Source organism: Manacus vitellinus, unplaced genomic scaffold (genome assembly GCF_001715985.3).
Source record: "Manacus vitellinus isolate BGI_N305 unplaced genomic scaffold, ASM171598v3 scaffold_0_pilon, whole genome shotgun sequence".
Taxonomy (NCBI): Eukaryota; Metazoa; Chordata; class Aves; order Passeriformes; family Pipridae; genus Manacus; species Manacus vitellinus.
Genome location: NW_021938789.1, coordinates 6163730 through 6187390, shown reverse-complemented (window position 1 = coordinate 6187390; position 23661 = coordinate 6163730). Strand labels below are relative to the sequence as shown.

Genomic DNA, 23661 nt, shown 5'->3' with positions numbered 1-23661 from the left:
AAAAGCAATTCACCATGACATAACAGCCTTCCTAAGCCTTTGTTTCCATTTTCTCAAGTATATTTCTATATTTAAGAGATGTAAATTTGGCTGAAAACAGAATACTCCTTACTGTATTTGAAGTATGTAGTATTTAAATGGCTCCAGAAATTTATATGAGAATTAATTTGCAAACTTGTAAGGACTCATTTTTGTTCTGAAAACTTGCATCAGTCATCAATGCCTCTCACATATCATATATTTCTGGTTTGGATGACAACTATCTATTGTAACTGCAATACATACTCATCATTTTCATATAGTGTAGAATGTTGCACGTCTAACTTCAGATAGGCAGATTTCATTAACTGTAAAATAATCTAAAAAGGAACATTAGTTTACCAGCTTAATTGGTGTTAATATCTAAATTACACAGTAATTACAAAAAGAGAAAATGTTGAGATATGGCTTTGCAACAGAAACCTAATAGCTCATTTACATACTAAAAACCAACATACACTTTCTTATCAATTTTTGGTGCATTTCAAAGCATGCCTCCTGGTCTAGGGCTTTACAGCTCCTCTTGCACACATGGCTGCCACCAGTAAGTACTTTTCTCTACCACATTTACAACCAGGCTGCATTCAGGTTTTCACATGCCACTTTGTAGACGTGTACATAAAGCACTGACAGAGTTTCTGAAACAAAACAATGCAAAAAGAAAAAATGCGAAGGTGCCATCCAACCACAAAGAAATACCAAAATGTGAGAGCAGCCAAGCAGAATAGTGCAACCTCAACGAATCCAGCCCACGCCGCTTTGTGCTACATAAACTGATTATCTGTTAAAGACTGGTGGCTCACTCAAGACAAGGGGTCAGCCTCCATCCAACAGCCTGTCCTGCAGGAACCACCACCTGGCAGCAGTCACTGCACGGACTCTTCCACCCACTCACCTCCAGAAGTGACCTCTTCAGAACTGGGCTGAGGAACATTGGCAGGACAATGTGGGGAAGCTTGCATTGCTGCCGCCCTGGCTATACCTGTCCTGTGGAGAAATAGAGGACTTAATTTCCAGGGCTGTCAGTCAGCACCTTCCACATTACAAGTGAAGGAAAAAGAAATGAATTTGACAATGCCTGCTCTGAGCCAGTATATTTTGGGGGTGTGGTGAAGAACCCCCACGTCCTACTGAAGTCTTTAGAGGACTTTCGTATCTTCTGTGAGCTCCATTGGTTTGCCTGGCCAGCAAGCTGGATTCTTTGGTTCATGAGCTGATGATGCTCTTGCCAGTTACCTATGTAGCAAGCTGAGACATGGCCAGAGAATCAACATAACTAGACAGCCTAAACAAAATAATTAAGGAAATCATGTTTAAAATAATCTCTGAACTCTGACATGGACAAGTAACCATTGAGTAGCTCTCCCTTCTACTTCCCTTTCAAAATGGCAATTTCCTTCTCTTCACACATTTCCTTTACAGAAACCATTACTAGATGAATTATGTAACAGAGAAATAGGTATTTTGCTTCTCCTGTCCAACCAATTCCATAGAGGCATTTTATTTTACTTCCACATTAATTTAAATAGGGTTACCACAAGAATCCATTCAAACAAAGACCTTTCCCCTTAAAAAAGGAAAAAAGTAAACCTTCCACTCTTCCCATGATTTCCACCTAGGAGAACGGTTTTCAGCCCCCAGATTTTATTATGACACATATAAGTGATTCATATATACCAAAGTGCAGTCCATTGGAGAGAGAAAGAGACAAAAATAACTGTCTGAAATGCATGAATAAACCATTCTTCTGAGCATGGTGACGAATGCAATATTTTACAATTTCAAAAACAATTCTCTAAAGCCCTACTAAAACAAGTGTTTGTCCCAAAAATGATCTCTGTGTATCTTTCAGGAGTACCATGATGATTTTTGTTGGAGGAAATGTCAAGTTTAGACACTGAGGACCAAAGCTAATGACTATTTCATTGTGGTACAAGTGTGCACTGAATACTGATGTTCACAGGCAGGAACAATTTCCAATAATTAATTGGAAACATATCAGCCTTCCTTGCATTTGCTTAACTTTGGTCAACAGCAATGTTAACCATGCAAGTGAATTGAGAGACAAGGCAAAGCCTATGCATGTGAAGTTTATACAGAATTCAGAACTGCTGAAAAATATGGAAAGCAAGCCAAGAAAATTATGATTATAATAATATGGAGAAGCAACTCTATTAAAGAAAAACACCCAAAACAAAAACCCCTGCACTAATTACTGAAGCTGGAGAGTTAACGTAGGAGTAAATAGCATTGTTAACTTCTTATTTGGGCAAAACAGATTTACACATCACTCTCTTTCTTAACAAAGATGCCAGACGTTTTTATTTTTTAATCTGTCACTGTATGCTGGTTTTCCTCTTCCTAAAGTTCCAAAATATTAATCCCTTCAAAGCAACAAAATAATTTGTGTCTCTGAATATCTACCACCTTGGAGTATGATTATGGCTGATTATAAAGAGACTTTGGCCAAGATATTTGGATGAGGAATTTCCAAGAGAAATAATAAAAACTGGTCACATATATAATATCATACTTAATAAATCCAGAATTTAAATATGAAATAAGATACAGCAGGTTGGCTCACATAAATAGGACAAACATTAATTCTGTCCCAGGCACTACAGATCAATGTTCTGTTCACCTTCTAAGGCAGTGATTATTCTAAGCATTAACAGGAGTTTTAGTAAATCTGCTCCTTTTCTTCATGTGACAAATACTATGAGTATCAGAAAGAACCAAAACGAAAAGAACCTGACAACCTTAGGTTTTACATACTGCCTAAAGCCCTTCCAGAATCACCAAAAAGCTGCCCCCAAGACCATCACACATTGATAATCTAGATATTACAGAAACAGTACAGAGATATCACTGAGACTTTTCTTCTCCAGAGATGAGAATTCAAATACTTCAAAATATTTGGGGATATATTTGAATAATCACTGAAAGGACTAGGACTTCTAATGTGTTTATCCTCACTCAAATCCAAACTGGTAAAAGCTAAAACTGGTGAGAGAGGGGACCCTATAATTGAAAGCAAGAGCTGAAATGGTCACAGTGCGGATTTCTGTTTGTTTGGTTTAGTACAAAAACATCAAATGACAAGGTTTTTGAGGGTAACATACATTTATTTAAAAAACAAGCCTAAAGTGTTCAAAACCAAGCACCTTATGCATTAAATACTTCAAAAAGCTTTTCCTTTGCTTACATCCTCCTGATTTGCTCCCAACAAATTATTCTTAAACCTCCCCTACAGTCTACATTGACCTATACATCTCAAGCACTTCAAGAGGCACTTTAACCATATGGGATATTTCTAAAATGTAGGATCACTTTCTCTGTCTGCGAGAGTAATTCATGGAACAAAAAAAAGAAAACAACTTTGCCTCAGGAGGAAGATACATGTTCCAGAGATTAGTCCAACGCAAACAGAAATCTATTCCATGAGAGAAAGCACATGCTATTTTTAGGATGAATTCACATCCTGCCACAATATCCAAGCTAGAATATCCCCTCTTCCTCCTTATTTAAAAATTGTGTAGAATCTATTGTGTACATAAGGACTCTACTCAGTTCTCAGATACACCAGAAGTTTTCCTGTGAGTCCTATGGAAATCATTGTTTTTTCTGAAGTTCATTTTCCATTTGAGAAATGAGGAAATCCCAATCCCACCTTTCGGTCTCCCTAACTGGAAAAATAAATGGTGTTCATTGCATGAGCCTTTAGATGAGTGAATCCATGCATCTATGACTACAGCAGTGGATTCCCCAGTGACAACATTCAGGTGGTGCTTCAACATAACCTTTCCCATTTCCTGCAGGTGTGAGATGACTGTAGTCCCACCTGGATCTCTCCAACCAACATACAGCTGGTGAAATAAAATAAGACTGACAATTTGTACCTACAGCTGAAACATGTCAGACATCACTGTTAGGGAGCCCATACTTGCACTCCAGCATCCAGAAATGATGATGCCAGTACCTGAACTTTAATGGACAGACTCCACAGAAAAAAGGATAATGGCAGTTTCAATATACTACATGCTATGGCTTTGTTAAGAACCTATGAGGTTTTTTTATGCAAGCTAAAAAGGATATTGATTTCTTTCAAGTCCATTGTACACTAAATACAATTTCCACTGTTGCTATTCAAGGTATGTTTCTCACTAAGAAGAGAATCAGCAAGTCTTTCTTGAAGCAGAAATGTCTAAGGCTCCTTTGCATATTTTCGAACAATCTTGGCAGCTAGAGGTAGCCAAAAACATACACTGATTCATGAAAAAAACATACAGAAAACTCACTTTGGTACCAGACAAGCTTAGAGTATTTTCATTGTGCACTGTGGACTGCAAGACATTGCCAATCTAAAACATCCAGAGTGATACAGCTAACAGTACAAACTCCGTGCTTCACCTCCGAGTTACAGACTAAGGACAGACAAGAAATGACTGTAAGCTATCTAGATGGACCCTGAGTAACTTCAAAAAGAAGTGCAAAATTCTGCACTTGAAGCAGAATAATTCCACACATTTGGCTGAAAAGAAACTGGCTGGAAAGGACCTGGGGTCAGTCTGGATGTTAGTGGCCAAATAAGAGCCAACAGTGGCTTCACATCAGCAAACCACGTGCTGGGGCAACACTAGGAAGAAAGTGGCCAGAGGAAAGAGGGAAATCACTCTCTGCTCATCACTGATGAAGCTACACTTGGAACATTGTGTCACAAGAGTTCAATATATTTCCACAAGTGAACAAACCAGATTATGATAAAGTTAACCACTATTTTTAAGACTAACTAATAAAGTGACTAATTCTGCACTTGGCACACAATTTTTCTTCGAAAAAATGCAACCATGCTAATTCTTCAGCCAGAGTCTATTCCTTGACAGTGGGTTAATCTTTCAGGTAATGCCTCTATCAAAGAACTCTGGGATGCTCTTAACATGAATTGCCAATGACAGGAAGACTCCTCATCAGCTTAAGTATTTCCCTAAATGTTCTGCACATAGCTCAAAAAACCCACTGTGTTGTTATGATACTACCACAGTATTAACTTTTGGAATCTGTGAAAAGGACAGTATGAACCTAACAAATAAACACAAACCCAAAAAGATGTGAACGGGCAGATGAAGGGGAAGAATTACTGTTTTCCTATGACATACATTTTCTAAGGTTCTGGTAGAGATAACCCTGAAAACTATCTGTAACAAAGAAAAACTATTTAAGGGCTAAAACTATGTCACTGACATTCATGAAATATCCTGCAATTTTTTTCAAGGAGATTTAATTATACCTTTCATGCTACTCATGCATTAACAGATCTTCTGGTTAGCATTAATTTGAATTCTATTGCAACATAAATTAATACAACTTAGACATACTTATCAGCCCTTTAAATAACAAACTGATGTGTCCAGGCAGCATATTCTTGAAAAGAAGAAAAAGACATGCAATTAAAACCTGAACTGCAATTACTTTGCATTTCAGAAAGTTAAAAAGTAGCCTGAAGCAAATTACCTCAAAGAGAAAATCTGGAGAGCAGTTTTGCTTCAAGCAAAGACTTAACAGTATTTAAAAGAAAACAATGTGCAGCATAAGTAAGTCATACAGCAGGCAAAAGGGTCAGAGAAAAATAAATGGGTTGTACTCATGGTAGTATAAATCTGAATGCATTAAGCCGCTAAGGAAACCTGCAAAAACGGTATTAAGGTCACAGTATTCAACAGGATAATTTTAACCCTAATTTTAACCTTAAATTTAACAAATCATACTATGCATGAGAATTTCCAAGGAGATTTCCTAACTCATTATGCAAAGGAACAAAATGATAACTCTAAATAGTTATAGTAGCTACGGAAAATCTGTTCTTTTGTTTAAAGAACAGCATATGGTTTGCTGATGAACAGGATTGCAGTAAATCCTAAGAAAATTAACTAACAAATCCATATACTTTTATCTCTGAGGTATTTTTGAGTGAAACCACAGGAAGTACTTATATTTCCTGACACTATATAGAGAACTCTAAGCTTTGTGCATTCTAAGAATTTCTGAATACACTGAGACTCCCAGAAAGGTTTTTGGTAAGCAGTTACTTTGTCTATTCCTGCACTGAGTCCGATAAACTCTTCAAAAAAATGCTCCTCCTGTATCAGGGGTTATAAACTACATCTCCACACTGTATACAATGGAGTACTGAAGACAAAAGTAACTAAGGTTACTGTACAAAGTAGTTAGAACAAACAGATGCAGAGAGTAGATATATTAATAGATGTATAGACGAAGAACAGATGTAGAGGTGAAGCACTGAGACAGGCTGCTGAGAGAAGCTGTGGATGCCCCATCCTTGGAAGTGTTCAAGGCCAGGTTGGAGGGGGCTTTGAGCAATGTGGTCTAGTGGAAGGTGTCTTTAAGATCCCTTCCAACCCAATCCATTCTATGGCTCTATGAGATTAAAATCAAGACTTTCAAAGCACACACAAAGTCTGTGGTTTGTATACACATACATGTATTTTTACGTACCTAGACTACGGCCATGCAAAGCAATGCCCACTGACCCAACCCCACTGGAGCCAGTGAGAGGTTCTCAATAGACTCCACTGGATATTAAATCACAGTTACATACATAAAGGCTGTAACAACCTGTCAGGTTTGTAAAGATGACACTGTTGCTCTTTGATGGAAACAAGGAACTCAGTGTCCTAACAAAAAGAAGTAGCACATTTCAGATTTTTATAACCTGCCAGAGCAGAAAAAATAAAACTGAATTAAAAAAAACAAAACAAAACAAAACAAACCACAACCTATACAACTTCCACTATTTAGTCACTTCCAGTTTTATAGTAGAATGGTAAACTTAAAAAGGAAATACTACTAGCTTTTCCATTGTGATCACATGGTAAAATCCTGAGGCAATTCTTCAAACAAGTCTGTTGGTACTCACCTATTTAACTGGGACCTCGCCCAGGAAACCTGTCAGGCCTCCCCACAAAGCCAGAAGTTCCTTTTCAGTAGAACGGTGCAGAAATAAGGACTCTTCAAATTTTAAAAACCCTTCCCCTAAACCTGAGAGTCATCTACAGATTAATCACTCAATTAATCAAGTCCAAGATGATTTTGAGTCATATCTGTGTCCTTTAATGACAGTAAAAGAATGGTATCAAGTGGCAATTCCAGGTCTTGTACTCACAAGATTCAATGGTTATGAGTAGAGAGAGCAGAAAGACTTTGGTCAAATGAGTTATGGTTTTGGCTGGACTTCCTTTTTGTTTTCCCAATAAAGATTTCTGGAGCTTAAAGACTAGCAAGTACTGCAGATAAGAGCCAAGTATCACTACAATGTCGTCAAGCAGCAAATGGAAAGAGAACAATTGTAATCAAGGAAGGAGTCCTGTCTCTGTTTCTTTCCCCAGAAGTGCTTGGATCTACACATTCCTAATGTCTCCAAAGTCTGAGCAGGGAGTATTACTTCCAGAGAGAGAAATGTTGAGAATTTAAAACTTTGGAGTCCTGCTTGGGCAGAGATGGAACAGTTGCCATCTGGCAGGAATTAAAGCTGGTATGGAAATTTCACAAAAGGAATTAAAAGATGGTCTGGGAAGTCGCCAAAAGGAGTTCAAAGGAACTTTAGCAGCATAAAGACACATACCAGAAGCACATGAAAAGGAACTTCAAGGCAAACCATTAGGTTTAAGAAAGTATCTGTTGCCTGGGTAGAAGGCTGTGTGAACCAGGGGGAAAATGTGAATTACTCGTCACATATTTAGTCCAAAAATATCTATGCTATCTTGTATAACTTCCAGTCTTGACCACATGTCAGCCATCTAGGAGAACAGATGTATTTTAGATTCAACCCAAATTTTGAACTCCAACAACTGATCAACATATCCTTCTTTCTGTTCTTCAGGTGTGGTATGTTATTGAATCTGAGGTTCAGACTGGGGAAAAAGTCAATCTGATAGCTATCTGTGAGTTAAAACATCTTAAACACAGATAAACTACAGTTCATGCCTTATATCACATTTATTGGGGTAAATATATAATGCAGGCATGAGTAATCAGCTATTTTACAGAAATAACATCAAAAGAGGACAGTTTTTAAAGCAGTTACCTTCGAAATCAGAAACAGACCATCCATGGATATGACCTGGGTAGCCTCAGAGTTGAAAAGAGGAACTCTGAGGATTTCAAGTTGGATAAATGTTAAAGGGAACTGTTGGGTTGCTGCTTTTGAGAGTTATTATGATGAACAGGTGTTTTACCTCATCTCTATTTCTGCCCATGTGCAACTATTGAACTCTGCCAAAAAACTCTGTTCAGGTTTCCATCGAAAGAAGCAAGTTTTGAAAAATAAAATGAAAAGAAAGGAAAATCTTACTGTGCTCCAGCAGAAGGTTTCTCAGTGGGCCAGAATAAGGAACAGAAAAAACAATTACTCTTTACATAAACTCATGAGAACCACAAGCTAAAGCACAAGACTTAAACAAATTGCTTGTCCAGACTGAGCAAATTGGTGAAGGTATTATTTTTAGGTGAAAAAACTGTGCTCAAGTTTGCTAGAACTGTCTAGCAGCTTTTCTACTGTCAGGTTCCACCCATGATGGCAGTTCCTAGTTAAAATGTTTAGGTATCTCTTGTTGTCACACGTAGTCAAATCTCATCTAGCTATCTTTTATAGTTTCAGGATGCAGGTATTAGCAGTATTTAACTAACATACCTTGCCTTGCAAACTCCTAAAGGGTTTCACTTGTACAATAAAACCTCAGATTCTGGAGTCATGATTTCTGGACTGCAGTGCAAAACTGCAAAAGGCAAAGAACAGGAGCACCTCCATTTTTCAGCTTTGAAAGCAGATTCTGGTGAGTTCCTTTATTCCTTTTCTTAAGCCAAACTATTTGGATTCTACTGTTGTTATAAAGCATATCTGTGCTTATATGCACAAACAAATTTCTGAATTGAGATTTCTAGATCAAGGGTGACTTAGCAAGAAGGACACTGAGAGCTTAGAAGTATTCGCAACATTTCAGGAAAGGAAACAGCCAAACTAAATATTTTTTTAAAGAAAACTGTGTAAATTCAACTGCTAAAAACAATATTACTGAATTCAGTCATTAAAATGTTAAATATAAGAATAGCTTCCTGTGCCAACCTCAATATAACTATATCCATCAAGTCTCATCTGTAATAACCAGGGTGGTGTTTGCTCTGTGCAGTCCAAATTGCTAATTCCTCCCACTTACAACAACTTTCTGGCTTTCAGGAACAAAAATCATTTTCTGTCTAAATATACTTACACTCAACAATCAGAAATGAATCCTTCTGCAAACAACTCTCCACACTGGCAATCGTCTTAGTCAGTAATTATTTATAGCGCAGAAGCATCAAAGCTTTCTGCTTTCAGATTTAACATTACTACTCTTACTACCATTTCCCAGGTACATCCAGGATAGCTGTCAAACATTTTCCAATAATACTTCCAGCTTGTATTTCCTCCTTTTCCCATTTATGCGCAGTAGGGCATAAATATTGCAAAAGCCTTATAACAAGGTGGTTTTGAAGAAGCATTACAGTAAAGCTTCACTACTCTGAGTTTTTAACCACAGTGATTGAACAGTTTAGAGAGAGCAGTGGTGGGACTTCGATGACAGATGGAAACTTTGCACCTGCAGAAGACAGCACTGCCCACAGTAACCTGTGCTCTCAGGAACAGGCACGTGTGGTGCTTCCCTCCCTGCTAGCAAGGGACAAACTTAATAAATACCAGGCCAAGTTTGCTGACATTTTCTGAAGAAGCTTAGGTTGGTGGGCTAACCACTGCCTCTTTCACTTTGTTCTGATACTTCCTCTGAGATGAGACAGGCTCCAACAGCAGCAGAGAAAGAAAGATGGGCAACCAAGGCTACAGCTTCCTCTGGAGAACAGACCATTTGCTGACAATAATCACATCCATATCAGTTTCAAAACAAACTCCAAACTTTAAATACCATGAAATCAATTTTAAGGTATAAAAAAGTAAAAGAAACATTGTCAGTGTTACAACCTAAGCAAAAAACTGGGAAAGATCAATGCACCAAACAGCTGTTTGTTTGTTTATTCCTGCAGGACAGTTCAAAGGCAACTAAAACCCCTCACTTGGACATAGTATAAATTCCTGCAGCTAATAAACGTTGAAGTTTTAATATAATTGGCTGATTTGCAATATCATTACTGCTAACAGATGCAACTTACTTGTTTTACATCTAGCAGCCTTCATAACATTTACATAGTAACATAAAAAGACCTCTACTATATATGACTCATTTTTCTGAAATCCATGTGGAAGCACAGAAATGTCTAAGCTAGCAATTAAGGACACATCTAACCCTGGAAAATAAAATTCATGTCCAAGCAATGAGTTTTTCAGAAAGCTGCAGCTCATCACCACCTCAGAGGAAAACCAGAAATGTGAAGACACTGATTATCACACCAGGGCACAAGGAAGTCACAGCCAACTCTCTCTCCCCTGACCAGCAAACACTGACAAACATAGAACAAAAGAGTCTGTGAATCATTTGGGACTTGAAAGACATACAGTGCCCTACATGCAAGCTCTTACTGTCCCATTTCCCAATGCTGAAACTTCTCCATAGCCATTTTAATACTTTTAGACTCACATTTCAAGCACAGCAACTGGAAGGAATACAGACACACCAGAAAAAAATGTAGCAGCAGTCATCCACAAGACTTGTGTAGGTGGAAGATATACAAGAACACAAGTGCACACAACATGCACAAAATCATATTCACATTCCACTTGATCAATAAGAATAACCACCATCCATATGACCATTACTTGACTCTTAGCATCAAGCATTCCAGGAATTTTTGTACTGATTCACATCTACCTATTTCAAAGAGACTGCATATGTGAATTCTGCTGTGAGCTTCGCTGCTGATTAAAGAGAATACACTTGACCTAAATCTTCCATTCAAAAGGAGACTACAGAACACACATCTGACTTCATGTTGTACTGGTTATTCCCATATCACAGATATGCATGCAGAAACAAAAGGTATCAAATCAAGCAGGGTGTCAAATTAAAACGCAGAATGACAAAAGTCTCATGTGCCATCTTAGCAGCCAATTGTGTCCTGCACTTACCAGTCCACTGTGCCTATTTGTTTAATTTTTCTAATTAATTATTACTACTTAATTTATTAAATCAATTTTTCTTTTTATCATAACACAAGGTAGAAATAAAGATGTTCTATCAGAAATTATTTATGAAATAATGACAGACAGATCCTAATTTACAGCTGTACATTTGAAAATGCTGAAAAGATTTATTAAAGACCTTGTGCCAGGTTCTATCATAAATTGAAACCTGCCAAATAATAGAACATGAGGTTATGTTGAATGGATAAAAGTTTAGAAATAAATTATTGAAAATTTGGGACCAGCTCATTGCTTAAAAAATATTTCTAGTTTCTATTTGAAATGCTCATTTAACATCTTCGGTTGAGGAGAAATAATATAGAGCCATTAAAAACTGAGAGAAGGAAATAACCAATAATTTAATTTTAATTCAACTCTGACAATCTTTATTTCTACTAGAAACTGGCCGAGCAGGCAGAGCATGCTATGGCTGTCTTTAATGCAAACAGTACTATCACAGGCAGCATTAACCTCAGAATTTACACAAAAGGTGTTATTTTGTACAGTCACCAACTACTTGCAACACCTGAGTCACACAAACAACAAAAGCACTATGAAACAGGAAGGAGCAAGAGGACAATAATGAAGTTCTAATCAGACTTGAGTTGAACTGGAACTAGAAGGTAATAAACCAACTCTCAGTCTTTTACTGTCTTCTGTACTCTGTTTCTAAGTAAAACATACAAATGCCATCATAACACAAATGTTTGCATCTTTTTCTTCTTTATTTCAAACAGATGGACCAGTGAACATAAAAGAAAAAAAACATTGCTATATTTAACAATATAGATCCCAAATCCCTGTCATATTAATAATTCACAAAAGTCACTGAACTGCATGACATGTTGTGCTGAGAGATTTTATTAGGAATTGAGTCTCTTAATGCATATTTTTATTACTTGTCTTTGCACTGGTAAAATACAGTCTGTTCTCATTTGCATTGAAGCAATAACAAAAACAGGTACAAGAGCTTTTCAGTAAGGAAACATTCCTGAGAAAAGGAACTCTCATCATATATAAGGCTGCTTTGCTAGGTGGGGGTTTTGTTCTTGATAAAGAACTGGGGAACTTTCACCAGGAACTAGTAATATAGACCACATTCATAACTAAGGGCAAGCTCAGCATTAACCTAAGAACTACAGTTCATCGAGAAAATGCCTCAGCATGGCTAGAAGTTAATTTAAAACCCTTTCTTCTTTAAAAAACAAAAATCCCCATAATAACTTCATCTAATTTCCTGAGATTATTACCTACTCTACCATCCTTTCCCTGGCCAAAGCAATTACACTGAGATTACCCAGCAAATACCTTGTCTTCTCTTAGCACACACTCCTCAACAAAAAGCCTTACTGTGGTGGATGAAACAAATTGTGGAAGGAAAGTCTCAAAGACACCGAAACCAGTAACGATGTAGTAACACAACGTAAGCAGTAATGATTGATTACCTTTTTATGGTTATAATAAAAGATAGTCAGCTCTTCTATTATAAAATATTCAGTGTTATTGTATTGTGTTTCACATTCTAAACTGATGCAAGAACCACATCTATTATTCGCTAAACTCACCATTTTAATATATGTTTTCTACGTAGAAAACAAAATGCACTGCAAAGTATGGTTTTCTTTTCATCATGATGCCTATACTAAATAAAGTGTTCCAATGGCACTGACTCTACCTGCAGGGTGTTGTTCAGTTCTTCAATATTTTTGAATTGTCACTTTCAAGTACAACAAAATCTGGCACAGATGTCGAGCTTGCACGGATCACATTTTATGCCTGCATTTTATCTTACATGTACATCGCAGTGTTGACCTCCTGAGTTTCCATTTTTAAGGTTTATATGTAGGTAAATCTATTACATATAGCAGTTTTATAGCCAAATATACTATAATCACTTCTATTTATAATGTTTCTAGTCTGCTGGCACCTGAGGAAGCAGCTTCTTTCACAGCTCTGCACTCTCACTGTCATGGAAGGAGCTTGGCTTGTTTGTCATATAGCTAATATTCTAGATCGTTCTTGTCTTTTGTTAATACATCTTATTCACTTCTACAGGACCTTTAACACTACACAGCAACCAAACACATTTATTATTTAATTAGTGAGTGCAAGATCATCTGTTGATTATACATGCATGCAAAGAGAGCCAAGGTTGCCATCAGTCCCTAAGGGCAACCCACCAAGACCAGTGAGCCAGCATTAGAGATTTACTTGGTAACATTTTACAGGGTACATGTGACACTGGTGAATAACTGTCATGTGGAGAACATGACATTAAATGAAGATCCAGGCCAAGTTAACTGCATGCCTTTGAAGCATGTCCTGCAGCTCGGAGCAGGTTGACGTGCTCTCAGGAGATCTAACAACCACTCCTTAAACTAACCTCATCCTTGAAGAGGTAGGTCTTTTGAAGGGGCAGTAGCAAGTTAACAGTAACATGTTCCTGCTCTGGGAATGCTGGGAAGAGCAAACTAAGAAACTAAAGCCCCAGTCTAGGATCAACCGTTCTAATCCCACTGCTGATTTATTATTTCCTCATAAAGTAGAATTGGCAAGTAAAATAGAGACAATGATATTATGAGTGTCTAACAGATGTAGTATGAAAATTATGTCAGTGGAGTACTTTGAATGTGTCGGTGGTACTGCATCATGACAAGTGTTTCTGATAGTGTAATTCACTTCAGCTAAATCTATTCTGCTTTTTCTGGGCTTGTCAGAATGAATCGCTGCCCCATGTTGCCCATACAGATGTTGCCTTAAATGTCATTGCCTTAAAATGTCTGTGCTATGCAGATACAAGCTTTGAGTAGTACCAGTGTTTGAATTTCCTGCATGCTGAACCACACACCCAGCTGCAGGTTTGAGTGAGTGAGCAAAGGGATTGGGCTTCAGTGCAAGCCAGTGTGACAGCAACGCTCCAGCCCTGCCTCCTCCCAGCTAAGCTGCACAAATACAGATTACAGAGTCAGCAACATCACTTGGATGAAATAAACCTTATTAATCCAAATCTTCAAGCCTACCCACAACATTCATATGAATATCATTGTGAATAAAAGAACCAAATCCACGCACAAAAAGACACAACTACATCCTGCATTTAACAAGGGGCAAAGTTATGCTTTAACAAGGTTTACCCCTATTCGTTCTCTCCTTGAGGGAAGAAAAAATGCAAGATTAAGAATAAGTAATAATTTCTAGGGTCATTCTAAAACTGCTTCTAAATGAATTCTGTAAAAAGATAAAATCATCAATATTCACAACATAAATCCTGAATTGCTGAAGGTTAAGAGAGGAAGAGTTACCTCTTGCACTTTTCTTAATAAGCAGAAATCAGTGAACTTAGACTGACTGACAGTGAGCCTGAGCTACTACAGTGGTACCTGTTCACTGTATTCATCCAATACTCTCAGGTATTAAACTCTTATTCAAATTATATTTGAGATGCTTATGAAAGAAAAGCTCATAAATAAATTTATTTCTGGCAGATGAAAATAGATTTCCCTTAACTTTGAATACTGAAGAAGAGAGATATTAACTTCTTTAGTTAAGGTGGAAAAAAAGGCCCCAACATTTTTTTTTATTATCTGCAGAGGATTTTCCTTTAAAATCATTAGGAAAAAAATTTTTTTTCTTCCTCTATAATAAATATTTCACATGGTTATGATTCAGTATGTTTTACACTACATTGATAATTCTCATTATTCTTCAAATATCATATTTGAGGAGGTTAATTCACCATTAACATGATTAACTTTTTCATAGGAGTTAAGCCATATGGAACCAACTGGCTCAGTTTGGCCATATAAATGCCTGGATAGTGCAGGTCAGCTTCTGCCCCATTGCATCAGTGCAACTCCACTGGCTTCACTTGTATTTGCAGGCCTTGACCAAGAGAAGAACCTGTGTCTCTCTAGAAACTAGAAGTATAAGCAACTTTTTATTCCTTCCCAAAACAGGGATCTTCCAGAAAAAGGCAGGGATCAATTCATATGCTAGATGTGCCTGCATGCAACCTGCAACATGCCTTCGCCACCAGAGAAGCATTTCTCCAAGCAAATTTGGGATCATGGAGGTGAACCACATCCTTTAACACAGTTTTGGCAAGAACAGTGCATTTTGTTCATTATTTCTCTGTTAATCATTAAATCAGTAAAATACAGAGTAACTGAATTAACACGGCAGTTGAGCAAAAGAGTGGCACCATTGATTCCTATAGCTTTTTGCCCCTGCCAGGAATATAGGAACCATACCACACAATTCACTGTTCTGAGTCAGATCTGATTCTTGGCTTATCCCAAGGCCCAGAGACAGTAAAGCACATCAGCAGTCCTGTGAGTTTTACCATTAATCTTAAGCACAGGTAACATCAAGGGAACTCTAGGGCTGAAGGACATTCCCTGCCCTCTAAAGCACACAAGCCTCCTTTATCCCCCTTCCCCCAACTCACTGTCTACAATTTTCTTGCCCTCTCCCCTAACAGACTCTGTCTGTAAGTGAGGAAGGATCATGTTTCTCCCATCCAGCCCATCTTCTTTTCCTGTGCCTCTCCTCTCTCCTCAATGCTCCTACAGTTGCTGTGGAAATAACACATTGTACTGACCCAACACCTCCTGGGCAGCTGGTTCCCACAGCTGTAGTGGTGCAAAAGGCAATTAAGATAAAACACAGCTCAGCAATGAATCACAAGCCTGAACAGATCTCAGAGGTCATCTAGTCCATTCCTCTGCCCCACGGGAGGCTCAGCTATCCCCATGTCATTTCTTACAGACATCTATGTCACCTGCTTTTAAAAACTTCAGAGATAAAAATTACACAGGCTCCCCAGGCAATATATCCCAGCATTTCACCACTTTCACAAAGAAGTTCAATCTTTCCTCACAGGTCACATTTTCTAGGCCTCAGATCTTTATCCTCTCTTTGTTTACAAGTCTCATCAGGTCTTTTCTGATTTCCCCCAACAAACAACTCCAATTAAAGCAGCTTGCTTCAAAAACCACTTTTGAAAGTGATCACTGAAAAACTTACTGTATATTGCTGCTGGAATTTCCATTGTGCAACTGTAACATAATTTTAAGACTTTAAATGACAAAATTATTCAAGTCCTGCATGTTTTAATTCCATTTGGTTTATTGCAGTTGTGCATACAAAACAGGAGAAACAGGTCCAAGAAGTCACTGTTCTCATATGTGTGTTTATAATGCCTATTACCAGAAACAGTATAACATCAACAGTGTAACATCAAATCAAAGAACTGCTGAGATTTAAAAACCAATTCCATTTTCCGTAGTCAAGGTAAAGCCACATTTCATACAGACAACCCCAATGTTACAAAATAATGACCTATCAAAGAGAGGAAATTTGACTTTGCTCAAGTAAGCAGTTTTGTGAGAACACAGTCCTCTAGCAAGAGCAGAGCAAATCAGACTTGGCTCACAGCTTTCCTATACCCTGAATTCATGTGTCATCTGATTATTTAGGCTTTTTTAAATCACTGAAGAAGTAAAAGAGGAAGAGAGGTAAAGTAAGACTGTAGTTAGCCTGCATCTTCTTGATTATTACTGGCTTTACTTTCCTCAGGGAACAGTTAGAGGAAGAACGTACATGTAAAGGCTAGAAATACCTTCTTTGTAAAAGAATTTAGTCTGCTGCGTGGAGCACCAAGGACAGAGGATACCACTTACCAAGATTTTAATACTCTGAAAACAAGATAAAACTGCAGTTATTCACAAACAACAATGAACTGGTAACTTCTCTAATATACTGAACACAACATAAAGTATTACTTAGTTTTAAATGGTGGATTACAAAAGCCAAAGACCCCAAAAGAAAGACTTAGATTTGAGCCCAAAGAAGTATAACAAAGTAATACATTACTGCCTTTTATATGTATTTTGCTACATGCAGCACTTAACATGTCATGGGACCAAATACAAGGACTGTGGAAGGACTACAGGCCTTTACAGATGAGAAGTGTTTAAGATTGCTTCATCTTTAAGCCAAATCTTTAAACAAAAAATACCCAAAACCCCACAACAGAACAAGCAAAGCACATTTTAAGTATCAGTTCAACTCAGGTATTCATTATGCATTTTGAACAAAGAATATCAATGAGAAATTAAATTTGTGATGTTCCTCTTTGAGTTGAAGGTGTCCCTGGAAAAATTTCACAGATAAATCCATTCCCTCATGATTTCCAAGAGCTTTTAAAACGTGTGGCAATTTCAGATGTAACAGATGTGAAGAATTTCATTACACCTGACCAAGTGAGCATTCCCAACAAGCATTAACTAGGCAGAGCTGAAGAACTGCCACTTTGCTACTGCAGGTTTCAAAAACAGAGGCCAACATATTTCATGATGACTTCTGATCACAGGAAAAATATAATACAGGCCAATATGGATATTTAAGATATATTTTGACCCATTTCAGACAAGCCACTCCATGTGCTAACCCAGAAGAAAATCTAGTCCTTCTGATTCAAGTATCAAGAGAAGACAAAACATGAGAAAAAACTAACACTTGCATCAGCAGTGTCACAAACAATATTAAAGATCTCCATCTAATTTTTAGAACACCCATAACACAAAAAATAGAATATAGATTTGCAAAATCCACAAGGAACTATTTTCCTCAGATTACAAAACTGAGACACTTGAAAATTCAATTTTCAACATATCTGCACATGCACATTAAATACACATCTGAATTTCACCACGTAGCAGGTACACTGCAGTTATTATATTGTGCATTTTGCAGAATCTAAGGCATAAATTTACAAATTTAAGACAAAGTTTCCTCAAATGTTATTACAGGTGACTACATCTCAAAACATAAATCATCATCCTGACAAAAAGTATTAACTAAAACTTCAAAATGAATTTAAAAATTACTGAAACATGAACTAGAGAGCAAAGAATGTCCTTGAGGCAAGATTGGCAAGCAATTACACCAGTCACTGGTAACAATATACAGTATTTTTAATTTTTCTTCTAAAAATCTGCTTTGTGTTCCCAGTATGGCAAAATCGTCCTGCTGTGTTCTATATTCTAAATAATACTGATGTTTTCTACATTCTAAAAAAATTGAAATCATCAATAATCAAGAGAGCATCAGCTGATCACATTTTAGGATGCAGCATGGGAGTATTAAGTGACTGGGCATTGATCAAATGACGACAGAATCTGGAGACTGAGTCTCAAGTAGTATTGGTTGACCCTGATGTTAAGCATGTTCATATTATATAAGCCTACACTGAAGTACTGTTTCTGCTGCTGAAAAGTGCTATTAAAACTGCACATACAAATATATTTGCAAAGTCAAACACCTACAAGCACATTTCTCTTGTTCAATCAATCTTAAAATGGCCTACTCCTAAACCAACTTTCTGGCAGGAAAATACAGACCAGTACCTCACCCGACCATTTCACTATTCTCAAGGTAAATTCTCTCAGCATTTAATGTGTGTCACCTGCAGGAATATTCCTTTTTATGTAATAACCTACCAGCCATTGAATGGTTTAAAATGAAGGTGCCTTTTCTCATGTACCTTGCACATACACAGGGGATGGAAAGAAGGCAGAAGTATTTCAAAAGATGATGCTTGCACATCCCTTCTAAATGTATACGGTTCTCTAGGGAACAATCAACTCAGCAATGTCTGTAACGCTCAGGCTATAATTACCAAAATGAGATGCATAACCTTTATTACACCAGCAAACAGTTAACTTTACAGATTATTTCTCTTACTTTGGTGCTCTCAAATCTTTCATCTTTTTTTTAAAGTAACCAACTGCTTCCAATCTTGCACACTGCAGCTACTGTGCATTCAATGCCAGGTGCTGCACACCTCACGAGCAGAAACTCAGCACAATGCAAGACCTTCTCCAGCCCATATAGTTTCAGATACTGCTGTAGCACGACAGAATGCCTTTGGGGTTTAGCAAATTCAAACACATTCTGTTGCTACATCCCACAGAAAAACGCCTTGAAATTCTCCCTGTTTAAAAGAGAAAAAAAGGAAGAGCCTACATCTCCAAACATGACAGTGCATTCCCGGCACAGAATACGCAGTGCAAGAAGAGAATAATGACAGTATTCGTGTTACCTTCAGTCACATAGTTGTGGTCTCGCAGAAAGCTGTGGTTAATTTTCCGTGTGTCCGTGTCCTCGCCCATTTACAGCAGGATTACTCAGCATGCCTATCCGCAGTGGACTGATAGCATCAGCAGAGGTCGTCACAAGAGCACCATCCATGCTGCCACTGCCTAGCAGAGGCGGGGAACACACCGGGCCACTGAGCACAGCATAATGAGAGCTAGTGAGGCAGCACAGATTGGGGGGGGCGAATAACGATCGGGTTAAAAAAAAAAAAAGGGGGGGGGGAAAAGAAGTAGCGGGAAAAAGCCGGAGGGAGAAGGGAAAGACGGCTCCGAGAAATTACGACTGCAGAAAGCCAGTAGGGAGCTCGCGTGAAGGCAGCACAGGCACTTCTCCCACAGTTAAAGGATAACCCAGTGGTTCAGCCAGGCAGGTACTCCTCAAACAAGTGCCCCCGCAGCGTCTCCTCCCGGCGGCTGCTGCCGGGCTGGCGGTGCCGCTGGCAGGGGCGATGCGCGGACTGCAGCAGGACCCGCCCGGAGCGGGCTCGGGCCGCGCCGCTGTCACACGCCGGTGCTGCATCAGCGCTGGCCCCTCCCCGCCCGCGGCCCGCCCGCGCCGCATCTGCATGGAGCGGGGTGAAAAATGGGACTGCAGGTAATCATCGCGGCTCCGCCGCCAGGAACGCGGGCGAGGAAAAAACACCGAGGGAGAGAGGGAGGGAGGGGGGAGGATGAGGGAGAAGAAACTTCAAGGCGCCTAAAAGGGTTTGCATCGACACGTACCGCACACTAATACGCGGCCACGGTTTTGTGCTAGTCGTGCTGTCATCTGCAGCAAAAGCAACAGTCGTTCAATGTCAGCCTGGATAAATGCTACTGAAATTGCCAAATATCTGCCTATGCAAAAGGATTTGTTAGAGGCAAGGCAACCATTCAGAAAAAGTAAGATAAAATAACTGGTTTTCATCTTTTTTTACCCCCCAGTTTGTAAATAAATTACAAATTACAAAGTATTAAAAAATGAGGGGCAGAAAACAACCTCTGTATCATCCCTGTACAGGAAAGAAAAGCTGGACAAAGGGAATGTTTGCAGGTCATGAGATTTTCTTAAACCTGCTACTCTATTTCACTGCATTATCCTATCATCTTGAAAAAGCCATGTTGAAATATGTATACTTAGAAATAGGAACATAAGTAGAAGAGGAAAATTACTCACCTGTATTATAAAATAAAGCTTGCTCTTTAGTCCAGATGTTTAATGGCTTATATTACAGCAAAATTCTCTCCTTTAGCTTTCAGTATCTGTTCAAGAAACCACAAACCACCACTACAGCATGCTAAGGGAGTCCACAGTCACAAAACCAATTTAGGGGAGAGAAGGACAGTCCTGTGCTCTAGGCCCTGGAATTGCACACAAAAAATACAATCCAGTTGTCAGCATTACTACAGTATTTTCTGTAACTCTGAACGAATCTTGAAATTTTTTGCTGTTTCGGTTTTATTTCTTTCTAAAGAAGCTAGGACATACAGTTCTTGAAGGAAAATTCAACTACCCTGCTACTACTATAAACAGGCATGTGACACTGGAAAAAGTCGAGAACTATGTAAAAACCTACCCAGGGATAAATGTTTAATTTCAGGATGAAGTAAGGCTGGGAGGGAAAGAAGAATGACTTTCTTCTTTTTCTCATGAATAAATAAAACAGAACCATCTCCAACCTTACAAGTAAATATTATAAAATCTTCACATTTGAGCGGGTGGAAAAGTAAAGAAGTTATTCAATACTTGCACCTCTATAAAACACATTTTATTTATATACAGGTTTTGTGGGTGACAATACTAGAAATTATATTTCTGCATTGAGAGTATCAATCAATACTGTGCAGTACCAGCAGCTCTCCAGTGTCTGCCCTATCCTCTTCAGAAATGAGGAAGGAGGCCTTGCAAACACTGGCATTTATTTTGTATAAAATGGTTCTAACCTATGTGATGGTGCTGGTGTATTCTGCCATTCCCTGACACATTATGTTATCATTTGGATTTGTTTTTCCAAAGGAAAGGGTCTATGAGCAATATGCACTGCACACGAAATCCCAGCTCCGCCCAAGTCCTTGGCAAAGAGCGCAACAAACAGCCAGCTTACACTCAGCTATTAACACCGTGCTTAGACCAGTCTGGGTCAAGAAGGCACTTCCCCTTCAGCATCTGTGCAGGAGACAGTCAAACTGCCTGGTAACCTAGGTGCTTCTGTTAGGAACCTGAGCTCCTTATATACTCAGTGTCATTTAAACCTCTCATTCTCCATTTTGTATTATATTGGATGCCTACATTTCTCACTAAGGCACCCACGTTAGATAACAGCATTAGAATCATAGAATCATATCAGATTGGAAAAGACCCTTAAGATCATCAAGTCCCACCATTAACACAGCACTGCCAAGACCAGCACCCATGTCTCCAAGTCCCACATCTACACGTCTTTTAAATGCCTCCAGGGATAGAGACTCCATCACTTCCCTGGGCAGCCTGATCCAGTGCGTGACAACCCTCTCAGTGAACAAATTTTTCCTAATATCCAATCTAAACCTCCCCTGGTGAAACTTGAGGCCATTTCCTCTCATCCTATTGCTAGTTGCCTGGGAGAAGAGACCAATCCTCACTGGGCTACAACATCCTTTCAGGTAGAGAGCAATAAAGTCTCCTCTGAGCCTCCTTCTCTCCAGGCTAAACACTCCCAGCTCCCTCAGCCACTTCTCATCAGACTTGTGCTCCAGACCCTTCACCAGCCAGCTCCCTCAGAACCCTCAGGTGGATCCCATCCAGCCCCATAGGCTTGTGAGTGTCTAAGTTGTATAGGAGATCAATGGTCATTTCCCCTTAGATTATGAGAGTTTCATTCTGCTCCCTGTCGTCCAGCTCAGGGGGCTGGGTACCCGAGAACAACTGGTCTCACTATTAAAGACTGAGGCAAAGAAGGCATTAAGTACCTCAGCCTTTTCCTCATTCTTTGTCACTATGCTTCCCCTTGCATTTAGTAAAGGATGGAGATTCTCTTTAGCCCATCCTTTGTTGCTGATGTATTACAGAGTGTGGATTCCTCTGTGGAGGTAACACTGAGCAGCTTTCCTCCCATCACTGTGATGATGCTAAAACTGAAAGAAATGTCACCTTGCAGGGCATTTGATCCCAAAAATCAAGCAGCACATTTCAGTAAGAAGGCACAGGAACAATTTATATCTACAAATATACAGAAAATGAATATGTGTTCTGAGAAAAATTATATAGAAAATTTATTACTGAAAATAAATCCATAATTAATTATGTGAATGCTGTGTAAAATCTCAAAAAAAGTCACACTAACAGTCTGTGAAAAAACACCAGGAATCATTTTCTTTGTAAATACCTCTAAATTTCTGTGACCAGCGTGTCTGCAATTTCTACAGTGCTTGAGAGAATTCTGCCCTTCCTGCTGTTCCTGCTCTTCCATGTAAGCTTGCCAATCACTGTCCTTTATTTGTCCTCAATCAGTTGAAGCTTTACAATTTCTGTGATCTATCATTTTGAGCCTCCTCCCATTATTTGTAAGGTGTAATTTAAGCAGTTCAAGATGTTTTCATTTTTTCTAGGAGCCAAGTAGACATTTTTTTCTCAAGTCTAAAATAATAACTCACATCCAGAGATAATTTTCTCCACTCACCATTTGAATAAGAGAGGTTCACAGAAAACTTTCTTAGGCATCACATAGGGGGCAAATCGCACTTACCTTTACCTTCCAATTTTTAAGTTAAAAAAAATCTCATAAGGTGGAACGGAATGAGGAGGAAGCCTTTAGCAAAAACACTAGACAATATTCCCTGTGTGCATGCAAATGCTTTCCCCAAGATTATGAGCCAAATCCTTACTGTGTGGCAAATATTAGCACTCCACTGACTTAAGTAGGTCAGTTCACATGAGAAAGATTAGCAAAATTCTGCTCTAAATTTGTAGCACAACGGAAATTTGTGAGCCAGCATTTGCAGATAACTAGCTGTGCCATTTAAAAATGCTATTTTTTTATCAATCCCACTGATAACCTACATAATTTCATTCAGTCAAATACCCAGAGAGAAGGTGTGCAGGAGGGAGGAACCTTTAATCAAAAATATATTGGTCATTTGGACTTGCACAGTAGTTCATAGTCATACCCATAAAATAACACACTAACTGAGCTGAATACTGTAAAAAAGGGTGCCCTATCCTGAAGAATTTATAAGTAAACCATAAAATGGAAGAGCCATATACAGATCAGCAGAGACATTTAAGTAAACAGAGTCATTAATGAGGATGGAGTCCTGGTT

The 23661-nt window shown here is 38.6% G+C and overlaps 1 protein-coding gene across 9 annotated transcripts in view; it reads right to left on the bottom strand.

The window, feature by feature from the left end:
* The window catches only part of PPP2R2C (protein phosphatase 2 regulatory subunit Bgamma), a 192239-nt gene that overhangs the window by 116735 nt on the left and 51843 nt on the right, over positions 1-23661 (bottom strand). The window contains exons 2-4 of one of the 9 annotated variants that reach the window (XM_018089122.3): positions 20540-20724; positions 20107-20216; positions 19329-19517 (exon numbers count right to left, since the gene is read on the bottom strand). The exons of 4 other annotated variants lie outside the window; for them this stretch is intronic. In XM_018089122.3, the coding sequence (XP_017944611.1) occupies positions 19329-19398 (70 nt within the window). In that variant the 5' untranslated portion in view covers positions 19399-19517; positions 20107-20216; positions 20540-20724. Of the gene's footprint in view, positions 1-934; positions 1027-19328; positions 19864-20106; positions 20217-20539; positions 20725-23661 lie in introns of those variants that run through there. 4 more of the 9 variants (XM_018089129.3, XM_029961852.1, XM_018089159.3 and 1 more) reach the window with 4 other exon arrangements.